Genomic DNA, 16,780 nt, shown 5'->3' with positions numbered 1-16,780 from the left:
AACAGGTGCACTTTTACAGGTAGAAATTACATGTTTTCAAACTGTTAGGTTTAACTGAAGGGTGAAATCAAAGTGACACAACATACAGAAGTGCATCTAACCTGGATACTGTCTGTCAAATTTTAGGAGCACTGTAGATACAGGAATATCTGTTCCCTTACAAGATGTCTATGCATTTAACTTTGTCAAGGTCACATTCAAGTAGCATATATAGTGCACTAAACATGGCAGCATCGTGAAGATCCGTTTATTACATCTGACAAAGTGAGATCTAGTCCATGAAGGTTTATGCTAGAATAACAATTTGTTAATCATTAAGGTGTTGTAAGACTCCTATTTATTATACCTAAACACAGCCTTAGTTTCTTGAGTGAGTGCATGTTAGCCTTGCCATCAAATGTTGCAGGTCTACAAAACTACTTCCATTGGTTAAGCAGCCACCATAAGGTCAGATTCTGCAAATAGAAATGTCATATGATCTCACATTACCTCAGTCACAATGTTTCTCCGTGAAGACCGTTTATTTGACTGCAAATCATCAAGAGTTGAGCCCCACCGACTTCAAACGCCTGTGATGGATTGCACTCAACATGTTTATTGAAATGTTTTGTGAATATGTTTGGTTGCAATCTGAAACTTATTTTCTTATGCATTTGTATAGAATTAGGGTGTCTTGGGAGGTGTGGAAATTTTCAGCCATACAGTTATGGAAGGAGGGGAGGAGCCTGAAAGAGGAGGTGACTGATGATATTAGTAATTTTCATCCATACTTGCTGGAAGGTAATGCTTTTAGCTTCTTAGATTGCCATGGATGTTATTTTAGGGGGTATTGCCAATGTACTACACCCCAGTTAAAAAGGAATGTATAAACTGATAGTTAAAAGGAGATCTGGGTTGTGATCAAGCACGCTAGAATATTTCCAAATACCTTAGTGCTTAGCTTTTTTTTTTTTTAAGTCAAAGAAAACTGAGGATTTTTCCTTTTAGGATTTGTTAGTAGTTTACTGCAGGATCATTAATGCTGCAATGTTTATATTATAAAATCCCATTTTTGGAGGTTCATAACAGAAGTCATAAACATTTACAGCAGGCTGAAATTTGACACACCTGGCAAATGATTAGGTTATATTATCGTACGAGCTTTTTAATTTTGGAAAGAAAAGGCTCATAAAACTAAAAGGGGCAGTTTGAAAGAAACCCCTTGAAGTAAGGAAATACATAGCTGGACTTATCTGAATTATGTCATGCATATTGCAAAATTTACAGACAGAATTGTATAACACCAATGTGTGTGTGCATGCCTGTGTTTTTAAAATACTGCCTAATTAACTAAATGTAATAAGTCAACCACTCTGCCGTTGAAAAAAATGCACATTTTTAATGGAACTTAATTAAATATTTACCTAGAATGCCTTTTTTATTAACACTTTAGTGTTTCATTGAGATACTTGAAAATTTGATGTAGAAAACTATAATATTAATAAACTTGATTGTACACAAGAAACAATAGATTTAGGGAACAACTTTATTTTGTCCTTCGCGGTAGTTTGCTGATACGCTGCATGCAGGTCCATAGCCGCACTTGCAGGTCCAATTCAGATCTGGCATATAGCTTAAGTGTTTTGCTTTGTTAATCTTCGTTTTAGACACGCATTTTTGTTCAGTTAGATTAAATCTGTTGTTTGAAGTCATAGAATTAATAATAATCCATAATGAATGTGATGGGCGGATAATACTTTGGCATCCCTTTGTAATAAATTAATGGCCCACTCTCACCTGGAATGTTTTAGTTATCGAAAAGGGAAGTATGCGGATGCAGTGATGATCAGTGAGAATAAATACCTGAAGTACCTCTAGAATAGTCATTGCAGTAGTGGGCCGATGATCATAAGCAGCCTCTACTGTTAAGTAGTGACTGTGGGTAGAAGGTAGCCCAACATGCTTACCAGGAAGTGTCATTTAGTGACAGTAAAGCCCATGAGAGACTGGAGAAGGACAGCACCCTGAAGGAATGCATAGAAAAAACACATGAGACCTGAATCTTACAAAAACAGCCACAGTTTAAAAAGCTGCAGCTCTAATGAATAACATAAATGATGGTTGCTTGCAGTGCATTTTGAATTATCTTCTTCAGATACATAAATGTTTCTCTTCAGAAAAGTGGAGTATGCTTTTTTTTACATAAAGCCGCCTGAAACAATCAAAACACTACCAACAAACAGTCCTCAATACCGCCCCAAAAGTCAAATGACCTATAATACACTCAATAAAATGACATTAGCACCTAACACTACCAGAGAAGGAAGCAGTTCAGAGAACTGCAGGAACCCCCTTTGAAATGCATGAGGAACCCCAGGATGCTGCGTGAACCTTCTCATTCTGGGATACAGCCCGGCCTTGTGGATATATCCTTGCCTTCTGAATCAGACTTTGACACCATGCCCTTCAACCTGGAGCTGTTTGCAGCACCTGCGATTTTTCTTTAGCTGACGCCATAAAGCCAAGAACCAACCCAACCCTGTCAGAGCACTCACTGCCATAAGCAGATGTGGCACCTTTAAGAAATACTAGCCTGCTCCTGGAAGGGAAGGGCGGGGCTAGCTTCTCCGCTTCTGTGGACCCTCCGTGTTTTCTGGAGCAAGATCTAAGCTCTACTCCTGTTGGCTCCAGCTCCAAGAACATCCAAGAACATGACTCCTGCATTGACTCTTGGAACTCAGCCTCGATCAGGACATTCACTTTTACTTTAAAATAAAAATAGGCTCTGGCTGGACATGTTGCCCTGCTTTGTTGGTTTCTGATGCTTGCCTCAGAGGATAGTAAGCAGCATTACATTAGAATTAGGCAGATTCAATGGTTCATGTGCTGTTGATGGGCCACAAGCAGGGTGCTGATAAATTGGCGAGCTGGTTGGATGCATCTGACTGAATTTGAGTGTTTGCTTGATTACACAGTTTTCTTGCAGAATTAGATTTTCTTACCATCTTCCCCATCACCTCCTATTTTTGTATGGTAAAATGAAAAATAAAATTCAGCTTGAAATGTTAGAGCTGAGACTTCCTACTTAGTGCCTCAGTGTCTGGTGAGGAGCTCAACAAATCTCGCAATCTGCTGTTGTGATCGCCTCTCAGAAATACACTGACTGAGCAGGTACAAGAAGCAAGCAATGCATTCCGTTGGGTGATTGTCATTTAAAGGATGTGTCTCATTGTGCAGCCGTAAAGATAGGATGAATGGGAAGTCATCTGATGGTTTGTACAAGACAGTTGGCTTTATAACCTGAACAAACAAGCTGCAGCTACCCAGTGCCTACTGTTCAGGTGCAAAGCTGATCTGCATGGTATTGTACTCATGCTGTACTTTGCCAGGGAATATCAAACATGGCCTTGTGTGTAATTGAGGGAGTTCAGGCAAGTTCTTCGCGTGACTGATTGGAATTGGAACTTTATACTGTATATTTCAGTAGGATTTGAGAGTTCATCTTCTTACATTGTTAATAGATTTGTAGCACTGTAATTAGTTAAGCCTTGGCATGCTTGCACATGCCTGCACATACACACATTTGGAATTTTTTTTCCATTTTTTTTTAATCGTTGGGTTCTCCTTTTGGAGTGGTTTGGATATAATTTCAGTCTATTCATCCTCAACTAATTGACTTCTTCCTGCAAAGACTGGTTTAGCAATGAATTATCTGTGTTTATTTAACAGAATAGGGTGCTGGATTTTAATAATATCCAGTGCTAAAGCTGTGGACAACTTACACAGGGCTTCATTTTTACATAATAAACTGCAGATTATAATAGTGCCTTCCTTACTTGGTTGACGGGTGAGCCTTTCCTCACCCTGCCTTCCAGTACTTCCTGGTTCTCTTTAAATTATAGTTTACTGTTTTGTCCCAACTGATAAACTGTGATTTGCAGTTCTGGTCCAGACAAGAATTGCCAGCCATGGTTTGGTCGTGGCTTACAGTTTTGCTTTGGAGGTGAACTGAAAATTCAGCAACTGGTTCTGATGAAATTGCAAATTGTTCCATGAGAACATGGGAAGGAATTATTGTGTGTGAGTCTGAGAATCACTCATGAAATACCAGATCATGGTTTGAGGTTATAGTTAAACTATGCTTATGTCTGTGAAGCTCTTTAAGTACCCAAGAAAAGCTCTAAGAAAAAGTGATAATAAACAATAAATTTAAGTTTCAGAATAATTGTTTGAATTAGAAAAAGACATGACATGAATCATTACAAAGAAAGGTCACCTGCGTAAAGGAAGTTTTGTTAAGACAGATATATAAAGAAATAAGTCAGCATGTCTGATGAACTGTCCACACAGCACTAAATGTATGCTACTGTTGTAATTTAAAGTTACTTTAAGTTGGTGGACAATATAAAACCACTTTAATCTGCTAAGGATGTTGTTCTGAACTATTATAAACAGGAGGTGTAATGATATTGACTTCAGTGCCATCTATATTATAAATAAACCTTTAAGAGTGGAATATTCCTGCTTTTTCTTGCTTTGGTATGATAGCAGTCATTATGACTGGACATTGAACATCACTGCAAAAAATCACTAGAACTTTATAGTTATGCTTAAAATTAAGTTCATTCGTAATTGCTTTGCTGGACTGCTGCCTGACTACAATAGTCACAGGAGATTCTCAACACATTTTTAATGAGCAGTCAGGCAAGCTTATTCCAACATGCTTCAGTATGCTACGAAGCGCATAATGGACTCTGCCTTTAACAGTATAGTTGAGGGACTTCCCTTTCTTCTCTTGGGCCTGGATACAACCTCAGAACAGCCATGACTTACCCTGAGGCACATGATGCACTCTCTTTGACTATCCATCAGGGAGACCAGGTTCCATTTGGGATACCATTGGAAGCAACCAGCCTGCTTGCCTTCTCAGGTGGCCTAAGGTCAATAAAATTAGACAGAAATGCAAGCTGCAGTTGAAGCTCCTCATGCGAAAACACGTTTGTGTCCTGTTTCTCCCTTTTTATATTCCTGTTTCCTTTATTCCTCTGCTCTAGGAAACCAAAAGAACGAATTTCCATTCGCAAAAGCCATTTTCACAGAAACATGCATAGGCTGTACGTTTCGGTGGTGAGGTGGAACAAAGTTTCTGTAACACGATTTCATTTTTGTCAAAGAGAAAGATGTGCTTGCTGAGCAATAATTAAAAATTCCTATAACCTGTTTATCAAAAGAGGTCTTAATAGCAGTTTAGCATATGTAATTAATTAAGCCCTGTGGCTCCTTAGTGAGGTAGGTATTTTATGTTCTGTTTCACAAAAAGTAATTTGCTTGGTCACAATCTCCAAAGCATCATAGTAACAAAAAACAAAATGAAGAACTCTTACCTGTTGGCCTGTTGTACAAACTATGGGCACAGTGCTGCAAAACCCAGCGTCTTAAAATATTTTTAATACTGAGCGCCGTGGAAAAGTGGTGTAGAAATAAAGTAAAATAAATGGACAAATAATTTACATCAAGTGTGAATTAAAAAGAACAACAGAATTAAGAGCCATACTTTCCCTTCACTGAACCTTTCTAAAAAGATTTCAAGCTTCAGCAAGCCAATTTTGTACATTATATATGGGTTAAGCATATGCGAATATATTCATGTGCCAGAGTTGTTGTTCTTGCTTCCTTCCCTTCCTGACTGAGGATCCAAGCTGAGGACTTATGATAAATTGTGCAGAAGGAAAGTAAATAGTTTGGAAATTCCTCTTTCCCATATAAACACACCACACCAGTCTTCCCTTCCGGGTTTCTATAGGCTTGAGAAACCAATTTTCCCAGTTCATCTTTTTAAATTTTCTTCAGTTCTCAACATTCTGTGCCTACTTGTGTTGCCTAGTCCTCATCCAGCCATTTTGTCAACCCCCCCTGCCCCGCCTTTGATTAATTTACAAAGTCATATTCTCCTGTGTTCCTAGAGAGTATCCTAAGAATGTAAAAAAAAAAATCTTGGGTTTGTGGAAACATAAACCAATGGTAGAATAGACCATTCTAACACATGTGACACTACTAGGTTATAAATAAAGTGATTTGATTAACAGTGGCATTTTAAGCAAACAGCAAGATTTGATTCCAGTAGCGCCTTAAAGACCAACAAAGATTTCCAGGGTATAAGCTTTCGATAGTGACTGGAAATACCCCCTGGAAAATCCTGTTGGGTCTTTAAGGGGCTGATGAACTTGAAATTTGCAGTTGTAATGCAGACCAACACAGCTACCCACCTGAAACTTTCCTAAGCAAAGTTACACTAAGTCCATTTACTTCAGTGGAATTAAGAGTATCTCTCTGTTAAAGCTGGCGCCGTAAGAGGTGTATTGAGAATCTAGCTAGCATTTGTATTTATTTTTCATTCTTTATGCTTCATCCATATTGTACAACCAGTTCTGAGATATAGACAGAAGTATGTCCTGGTCGGATTGCATCAATCAAAATATCCTTCTGGTTCACCTTGCTGAGATTTAATGTGAGGTGGGGGGGGGGGGCTGTGTCAAACTGGTTTATGTTTTGCCAGCACCTCTAAAGTCATCTAGAGCCTCAGGCAACACCAGAAAATAGAAAAGAGACACCTTAAAGCCACCCCTCATTTTCAGATCCAGAGAAGAGGTTCCAAAAGGCCAAGCGGAAGAAGCAGCTTAAGGAAATAATTCCCAAAATTCATTCAAATGGAAAATGAGGTTTCCAGACACCCATTGCAAACAATCTTGACTTGCTAAAATCATTTCAGATTCCTGCCACAAGAAATGGTCAGTGTTTTTGACAACAAAGGATGAATATTACAGAAGTAATAGGGAGATTTTCTTAAGCTAAATGTTTTAAGAGCAAAACTAGATATTATGACAGGTCCAGTTGTGTGTCCATGTGAGGGACTGTTTCAGTACTTGAAAAGACATGGGGGGGGGGGGCAATGTGCCACAGTACCATGGACCTGATCCTGATTGTGGCCATTTTTAAGTGGCTACATTCTCCTCTAAAATGTTGTTGGTGCCCACGTGTCAACCATAATGTCTAGTTTGCCCCCGACACATCCAGGAGCAACCTAGTCTCCTTCCTGAGATACTTGCAAGGACGAAAACCTCATCGACTGAATCCTAAGACATTTGTAAGCAAATGTTCTATCATTCTTTTTGATTTAATTGGAGTATCAATACAATGTAAGGTCACAGTTAGCTTTGTCGCAAACTAATATTGGCAAAAGACGTTTCTTGAATCCTGAACCTAACAAATAGGTTCAGTACTTGAAAAGATGTGGGGTGGGTGGGAAGGGTAGTGTGCCACAGCACCATGGGCCTGATCCTGGCCATTTTTAAGTGGCTACATTCTCCTCTAAAATGTTGTTGGGGCCCACGTGTCAATTGTAATGTAAAGTTTAGCCCTGACACATCCAAGAGCAACCTGATGCATCCAAGTGCAATCTAGTCTCCTTCCTATTTGACTCCACTATCAGAGGAACACCCCTCCCCCCAAATTCTGGGATTCAGCCATAGACTTCAGGTTATGTTTTCCCATCTAACCTACCTCTACCACTAAGGGGACAACACAGAATCTTCAGGATTGGTAGCTAAGATCTCCTTTCTCCCTCTTTCTTAATATCTCCCTCTTTCTCTCACTATGACCCATGGTCACCACAGTCTTTTTCTCAATTGCCCTGACACTGCTCCTGGTTCCTGCCATGGAGCTTCCCCCCAAACCCCTTTCTATAGCATCTTGTTTTCTTGCTCATGCCCCCCCCCCTTCATTTGTCCGTGTTCCTCAGATCTCCAAGCCTTCTGCTTTCATTCACTTCCATTCTCTTTCTTGCTCTCATTTAGGCCTCCTCTCATATTCTTCAGAGACTTACATACACCCATGTGATTCTCTTATGGACTGGCCATGAGTGAGAATTAATTGGGCATCTTAATTATCCGAGATTTTAGTAAAAGTTGAATTAGAACTTTCAAAAGTAGGTAGTTGAAGTATTTTGTTTTGACTTGCCAAATGATTCGATTGCCAGCTGCCTTTTAAATTTCCTTTCTCTTCAGTCTGTCTTTTGTAGTTAATAAAAGCCAACTCTTTAAAAACAATGGTCTCATTATATTATGGGAAAATACTGCACCAATCTGTGATCTGTAAATACCAAGACTTAGGTCCCAAGAGGCCCCAAATGGGGGTTACATGTGTGAATCATGCACATATATGTTCTCCTCCAGGGCCCAATTTTCTCTGATGCACAGCTTATAGAAGGTGGTGTTTAGATGCTGCTATTTTGTTAGTATCTATCTCCAATAAGCAGAAATGAAATTTAATGTATTTCTTTAGGTAAGAGGTTGGATTTGAGCTGAATGGGAGAGGACAGGAATGAAAGGACACTTGGCCCGTTCAATTGCAGGCCAACCTGAGCCTCAAGATACAGTCTTGGGTTTTTTGTGTGTATGAAAATTGTATTTTTCTTATATTTTTAGTTCTTGTAAGCTGCTTTGGATCAATAAATATACTAACTGCTGTATCCACTGACTGGAATGTTGCCTCATGGTTCCATCATGGTTCCCATATCTTTTAAAATAATATAACATTCCCGGGGGAGATTGGTGATTTGGAAAGTAGCAACATCATTAAGCCCACCTAGCCCTCTTTTCTTTTCCATTTGGTTATAGGGATACAGAGAGATTATGAATCAATGTCTAGGGTCACCAATGGGCTTAGTAAGGTAACAATAAGTGACCCTTAATCCAGATAAGATGCAAGTACTATTGATTCTGAATCAATTTGATACAGAGATTGGTGTACAGCCTGTGTCAAATGTTATCATTATGACCTAGACTTGCAGATGGAACATGCTTCTGGTCTACTCTTATAACTTGGATGGCAACAACAGACTGCAAGATTTTTTTTTAAAAAAAACACCAACATAAAGTGTTTACCACCATGCCTTTTTTCCTAAAAAGGAACAGCAGTTGTGCATACCTTTTATTAATTCCAGATTAGACTTCGGTAACAAGCTCTTGTTTCAGGCTACCCTTAAGGAATGTCTGGAATGACACAGCTTGTTCATTAACTGAAGTTTGCTGAATAGATCGTTTTATGCCAAGTCCGTTGGCTCCATTGTGAGAGGCAGTGATTCAGTGGTAGAGCCTATGCTTTGCATGCAGAAGGTCCCAAGTTCGCTCCCTGGCATCCCCAATTTTCTAAAGAAGTATATGGTGATGTAGAAGATTCTGGAAAAGTGCTGGTGGTCAGAGTGTACAACATTGATCTAGATATATCAGTGGTCTGTGAGTGATTTGTTTATGTGTGGTTGTTGCTTGGTTTCCAGGCCAGATTTAAAGTTTTAATTTTCAGCTTTAAAGTCCCAAATGGTTCCAAGATACTTAAAGTCTCAATATTAATATACGAACTTGCTCGTCCTTTGCATCCCCTCCATATTATAAACTACCATTTGAAGTTTAATGGTTGGTTATATAGGATAAGTTCTTTTTACTCAAGATGCCAAGATTGTTGAACTGCTTCCCCAGAAGAAGTCACTTCGTCCTCTCTTGATGGTATTTCAGCAGTGGGCTAAAATAATGCTGTTCAGGAAAACAATTGGACCAGTCAGTTATGGGGGTCATTATTATTAGTATCGCTACCTGGTTTTACTTGATTTTGACATTTGTGTGTGTTTGTTCTATATATAATTTTGTAGGTTTTAATGGTTAATACCTTTAAAAAAAATTGTGTCATTTTGTTCTCTGCCCTGTGGGCTTCTATAAGCTGAAAGGTGGGATAGAGGCACTGTAGCAAGGAGTAAGAGTGTTGCACTATGAGCTAAACTACAAGAGATTAATTACACAAGGACACTCACGTGAAGGGAGTCGCAGTGTCAGCCAGGAAGCTGAGTTTTAAAAGAAAGATCGGAAGGCTTTGTCAATGAGCAGCAAAGATTGCTCCTCAGAGGGTTTGTTTATTTCCTCTTTACCTCCGGAAGGCTGTGTCTGTTTCACCTCCCTTTTTAGGAGGCGAAATAAACCCTCTGAGGAGCAATCTTTGTGGCTCTGTAGAGAGGGGAAATTGACAAAGCCTTCCTATCTGCCTTTTTAAAGCTCAGCTTCCCGGCTAACATTGTGACTTCTTTCTCGTGAGCGTCCTCGGGTAATTTGTCTCTTGTAGTTTAGCTCTAAGACCTGGAAGATCCAGGGTCAAATGTCTATTTGCTGTGAAACCCAGTGAGCCAGTTGGTCTTTCTCACCTTAACCTGCCTCACAGGGTTCCTATGAGGATGAAATGGCATAGCAGACAGAGCCACACACACTATTCTGAATTCCTTGGCAGGAAGTACGGGGTAAAAATGTACTAAATAAAATAAGATGATTTAAAAAAAAATAATAAGGATTGCATCGATTTGCCAACCAACCTGGGGGGGAGCAGTCAGAAAAGTAAGGGAAATACTGTTTTCCCCTCCCCTTCATTTTTTTTTAAAGTTGTGTCTTACATAAGTAGCTTTGTGGTTGCTTCCAGTCTGGATTTGCCAAAGAACACAGAGCTCCACCTCCACCCCATCTGCCTGGGCACAGGAATGTTTCATTTCAGCTCGAAAATGGCATTGCCCAGAGCTGTTTGGCTGAGCTGAAATTTAAGTACAGCTCATCCAAGTTCCAGGCTGCTGAACCACAGTTGAACCGGCTTGCATGTTTTATTCCGAACAGGGATGCTTCCCAAATAAATGTTTAAAGAATTGGTGAGGGAGTATTCTCTTTAAGAGGGAAAAGAAAGAAAGTGTAATCAGAAGAGCCTTTAATTTGTTTCTGTGGTTTGTATGCTTTGTTGTATTTTCAACTGCCCACCCCCACCCCCTCCCTGAACTCGTGCATTTTTTGTGTTAGGATTTAGATTCAACTTCAGTTAGCGACTTCCAGCCACTTCTTAAAAGACTTCTGAAAGACTGAGCGACTAGAATAATTTTTATGTGCAAACCTCTGGTTCCTGAGGGTCCAGTTCATTTCTGCTGTGAATTTAAATGAGTTAATTTAAGTGGTTGGGTCAGAAGCCACTGTCAACCTAGTAGCCCTGTGCCTGGTTCTTAATTAAAGGCAACAGGAGATTAATTTGAAACATTAATTTAAAAGTGCCTATACAAAAGGAAAGAATTATTGCAATAAAGCCTAAAGAACTTTTTTGTCCCTAGATGTAGAAGACAGAACTAGCTCAGGGTCCTGGGGGAATGGAGGACATCCTAGTCCATCCAGGGTAAGTATATCTAATCTTTTTTTCCCCCTCACCAGGCTTCCTGTGTATGTAAATTTAAAATCTTAAATGTGAGTTTTACACCTGATTGCATAGGAAAATGTACATGCAAATCTGGCTGCAGAGCAACCTTTTCCAAGAACTGCTTCTTATCTGATCCCATAGTTGAATTTGACACCTGCTCTGTTCCTGCTAACAGGTAGCAAGAAACTTCATTAAATGTTTTGCTGTGCTTGTTGCTATCAGCCTTTGATCCGTTACCCCGTGATATCTCTGGCCTATAAGCTGTGTTTTTTTGGTTGCTCTTGACTTTTCATTTGCTGTAGTCATCTTTCCAGATGTTTTCACTTAGAGACACAATATATGTAATACGGAGTTTAGGGATTTTTGTGCTCTAGGAAAGGTGCCAGATCAGTACTTAATTTTGCCACTGTTATTATCATTATTGGTTTCTTAAGATTGTTATTAAGCGTATATAGAAATATATAAAGCATGTCTTCATATGGTTCAGAGAAATTAGTAAGGTACAAAGATTTGTGAGCCAAACCTTTAAAAAAGTACATATCTGCATGCCACACAGTTATTTCTGTACATCCGAGGTATACTAAAAGGGCTCCTGCAGGAGTAGTCATTATCTGCTTAGTTTTTACCCTACATAAAACAGTCATACAATCATTTTTGCTATAGAGAATTTTTCTTTTAAGCTTTTTCTTTTATGGCTGTAGTGGGGACAGTATCATAAGACTGTGCTATGCATGTGGATTACACACAAGCATGCCAGCAATTACACTATTTTTAAAAGATTTTAGTTGACCAGGTATAACACATAAATTAAATATACATCTGCAGGACCACCTCTTCTGATACGTTCTGCTGAAGCAGCATAGCTTATCCAAGCAAGGCCTTTGAAATTGCCATCCTATATATAGATACAATTTGTGGTTGCCCGTGTCCAAAGATTCACAGTGGTGACCTCCACCTGATGAGGTCAGAAGAGCCCCACATTATTATTTACAACATATGTAAGGCCGAATTATTTAGGAGGACATTTTAATGGTGGGATTTTTGTGTGTGACTAGTTTTGATGTTCCTTGAAAGCTTATTCATACTCATATTTATTGTGTTGGCTTTAAATTTTTGTAATTTTTCTTGATAAGAAGATTTGACTAGAAAAAATTCTCATCGAGTCTTCTTATCAAGAAAGCATTAATTAATTCCAAATTTTGAGCTTAAGGCACACACTTCCAGTTTCCTCACAATGATGAACAGTTTGTACGAACAGTTAAGTGGGTTTGTGTAGTCGCTGACATGGTTATAATAGATTGCAATTGTTCTTGCTGTTACTTATTTGTATATTTTGGCTTCATACTCAAAGATGTATTAAGTTGGATGATCAGTTAGGATGTTTTGCCAAGGTAAAAGAGGTGATACCACAAACTTAGGACATTTTAGAGCATTGAGGTATCCGCTATCTTTTGACACTATGCTCCTAACGGTGGACTTCAAAGCATACTTGGATTTTCCTGCTTACCAGTTGCAAGCCATTGCTCCATCTGTCAACCATGACATTCAAGTGCATTATGTGAATGAACTTAAGCTGCTCCCCCCGGACTTCTCGTATTACAGTGCTCATATATTTATTCCTATTGACAGTAAGCAAAAGACTTAGGCAGTTCAGTTTATTAGTAGTAAAACCACTATGTGACAACTGAAGGTGATGAGAATTAGAGATGTAATTTTTTTGGAAATTTGGAAGCCAGAGGGAATTTGGAAGCCAGAGGGAATGCCTTCCTTTCTTTAAAAAATAAATTTGGAGAAAAAATGAAATACATACAATACTATCTTACCAAACCTGAACTTATTTTCCTGATTTAACTCTTAGAACATAGAATATAAAAAATTGTCTATTTGGCATATGTATACAATTTGAAAGTATAAATGTCTAACAGTGCACAGTTAAACTAAGTCCCTTTGGCTTCAGTGGACTTTACAGGGTGTTACTGTTTAGGATTGCATTGTTACTTTTATATACACAAGATTGCAAATGCGCCCAGTTCTAAAGAGAGGAAGCTACAAACCGATGCCTCTTTTTTTACCTTACATATATATACTTCATAATTTTTGCCATTTGAGACATAGAAAAAGTGTTGGTATTAGAAAAGCAAAATGAAGTGTATTGTTTGGGTAGAAACAGTCTCATGCAGTTACAACAGGACTAGCAGTATATTTGGCTGTTATGTTAAAATTTATTACATTGAAAACACTGAACTCTTCAATGGGGTATCATCATACACATAATAGCAAATTTATTTTGGAAAAAATAAATATAGTCACCATAAAACAACTTACCTTAATAAGAAAAGCTTAATAAGTATAAATTCAGCAGAAAAAGGCCCATGAAATCAGTTTGCTTTGCAGGTTGTCATAGTAGAGAGCCAATAGAAAGACCTCAGCTGCTGTAGCATAGTGGTTAAGTGGCTGAATTGCAAATCAACACTTTGTTGGTTCAAATCCTACTACTGCTGTAAGCTCAGCAGGTGGCTTTAGATAAGCCAGCCCTCCCAGGTCCAACTCCTCAGCTGTATTGTGGGAATAATAAAAACACTGACTTCATTCACAGCTCTGAGTGGGACACCAATCTGTCTAGAAGAGTAGTATATAAGTGCAGTTGTTGTTGTTATATGGCAGCCCATTCCAGTGAAGCAGAGCCCTAGGGGAATAAACAACCCTTGTAGAATTCATAGCTGTTTTTAATTGTCTGGAAAAAAGGAACAGACAGGTGATACTGCTGAGAGGACTTCCTGGCCAGGCTGATAGCAGAAGAGGCAGTCTGTAATGATTCACTTAATTTTTTTTAAACTTTTTTTAAAAAAACTTTGGCTTTGGACCTTAAATTCAGCTTCTCCTTATATTACCTTAGACTTATACCTCAGGAGGGCTCTGGTCCCAGCCAACACACTTTTTAATTGCACTCACACAAAGCTTCAGGTGATCTCTTCTTTACCCAAATTTTTACCTTGAGAACAACTTCCCTTTTGTGTTTTTGTGACCTTTATATTACTGCCTTCCTGACTCCCTCAAAGGGTTCTTCTTGCCACCAAAAGCTTTTACCTTAGACCTCCTTGGTTTAACTTGTCATATTGGAAGGCTTGTTGTAAATGAGCTTGGGTCAGTCACAGCTCTTCCAGAGCTCTCTCAGCCCCACCCACCTCCAGGGTGATTGTTGGGATAATAATAACACACTTTGTAAACCATTCTGAGTGGGCATTGTCCTGAAGGGCGATATATAAATCAAATGTTAAAAAATTAAAAAATAGTCAAAGGGATCAGCACGTGAGGGTGGTTGTGAGGTAAAAAAGGATCTTTTTTTCTTAAATAAAAAATAGAATTTATTTATTCAGTACATAATGATGATTGCAGAGCTTTTAATAGGTGTATTCATTTCAGAATAGTTCTTAAGCTTGGTGTTTTTACATATAGTTAAGTCTTCTCAGACCCAGTAACAAAGACTTATTTTCTGCACACATCTTCCCAATGGGATAAACTCTCTTTTCATTCACACAGACAGAGATTTACTCAGGCCTTTCCACACAGCTTGCCTGTCTTAGATAGAAAAATTTCTCTCTCAGGTATATGCACAGTTTGCCTGATGTGAATTTCTCAGAACACCCCACAGATTCACTGAACTTGGGCGGAGTTAGATCCCTTTCTGGCTCCCTTTCTGGTTGCCTGATTTAGCCAGAATCCTTTCTCTGAGATATGCAAAGTCTGACTTAATGAGACTCGCTGGTTAACTCTCTCTCAGAAACCCTCAGACACAGACTATTTCAGGCTCCTCACAGACTGCCTGACTGAAACCAGAATGAACACTTGCCCTCAGCACACTCTAAAAGCTGCACTTCACTCTGTCCCCTTGGGTACGGCTACTGTCCGATCAAATCACACTCCATTCGCCCATCCAGCCCCTCTTCTTTCCACAGAGGCCTACATTTAAACTTCGAGCAAAAATTTTAAAAACCCCACATTATCAAGCAGAAAGAAAATCCAAATTAAAGACACTGCATGCAGAACATTGCACAGGTACATAGGTCCCAGTTGTGAAGGGATTTCGAGGTCATTCATGTCCAGCATCTTTGAAAATCACCTATATGAACTGCAATACTGTAACAAAAAAATTCAAAATAAAATGAAATATTCAAGTAAAAATGCAGAGCATTTTGATTTAAAAGGGGGATAACAGCAAATATCTACCTACTGGTTTAAAATATATTCAAATTAGATGCATGAAACAGCAATTAATAGGACTAATTTGTGTCAAATCGTTATTGGCTGCAGTGGCAAATAAAGGTACTTTATAGAATGCGTGTTTATCTTGGTCAGATGGTAGGAAATAAGACAACTAAATCTTAATCTAATTTTGTTAAGGCTTTTCTCCTACTTTTTGACCAAGATAAACTTGGCAGCTATGAAATTCTGGCTCGAACAACTTGAACAGGAATCTAGTTCTTGGGTGTTCCTTTTATGTATTTATTTAAGACAAGTATTGATGTTCCATAAAAAGAACCAGAATATATTCCACAGGGTGATATGCTAATGTATGCACCCCAGCTGACACAGACATCAGAGCAAGTGTGCAGAAGTCCATGGAATCAGCAGCAGTATCCACCAATCATGGAACAGCAGCCAATTACAGCTTTGTGAGTTAAACTTACAGACAAAGCCACTCACAGGTTGCCCATGCAGCCACTGCCCCTCAGTGCTGCTCCCCGCCACAGAGAGCCAGCAGAGGGAAGACTCTATGAAAGCATTACCCCAGCAGAGGCACATGGCTTGAGAAGCCTTCTCCCCAGCCCAGAGAGGACACCCACCCCAGCAGCAGATAGTACACTCACAACATTGCTGGTAAGGGCTGAACTGCCTGCAAAAGTGCTGCCCACATGTAAACTCTTCACTCCAAGTCACATGCTTCCTCTCCAAGAAAAGTAAAAATAGACACGCAAAGCAAAGAAAAAGGCCAGGCTTGAACCTATCAGGATACACAGCACCAGTCCCCTAATCTCAGGACCAGGAGCGGAGGTTCCAAAGAGACATGTCAGCAGGCATTAGAAATCGAATGTTATTATCCCACCACAACCCTGATGATAATAATAACTGTGCTTATGTACCACTCTTCTTAACAGATTAGTGCTCCATTCAGAGTGGTGAACAAAATCAATGTATTATTATCCCCCCCGCAGTATAGCTGGGGAGCTGGGGCTGAGAGGAGTGGCTTCCCAAGGCCACCATGAGCTCATGGTAATGAAGAGTTGCCTGCAGGGAGACCAGTGGTACTTTTAGCTCAGTCCTCAGTCCACGCTAATTCCAGGCACTTCCAATCCTAAATTTTCAGGAATTTAAGATGAGGCCTTTCTCATTCTTGCTATTTAAGATAGCCAAGAGGACCACAAGCTGATTGGCTGGCCTTTGTGTCTGTATGAAGTTAGCTCTTGTCCCCTCTAAGACAAAATTTCAGAGTTTAAGTAGTGCTGAACAAACATTAAAGCATATAAACATGCTTGGG

The 16,780-nt window shown here is 39.2% G+C and overlaps 1 protein-coding gene across 7 annotated transcripts in view; it reads left to right on the top strand.

Moving 5' to 3' along the window:
* Positions 1 to 16,780, top strand: part of TCF4 (transcription factor 4) — a 389,972-nt gene that overhangs the window by 107,968 nt on the left and 265,224 nt on the right. For all 7 annotated transcript variants that reach the window (XR_008597497.1, XM_054986184.1, XM_054986181.1 and 4 more), the window contains one exon: positions 11,162 to 11,223. Coding sequence is in view for 6 of the 7 variants with exons in the window: in XM_054986184.1 (XP_054842159.1) it covers positions 11,162 to 11,223 (62 nt within the window). In the remaining variant the exon portion in view is untranslated. The remainder of the gene's footprint in view (positions 1 to 11,161; positions 11,224 to 16,780) is intronic.

Source organism: Eublepharis macularius, chromosome 8 (assembly GCF_028583425.1).
Source record: "Eublepharis macularius isolate TG4126 chromosome 8, MPM_Emac_v1.0, whole genome shotgun sequence".
Classification (NCBI taxonomy): Eukaryota; Metazoa; Chordata; class Lepidosauria; order Squamata; family Eublepharidae; genus Eublepharis; species Eublepharis macularius.
This window is presented reverse-complemented; position numbering and strand designations above follow the sequence as displayed.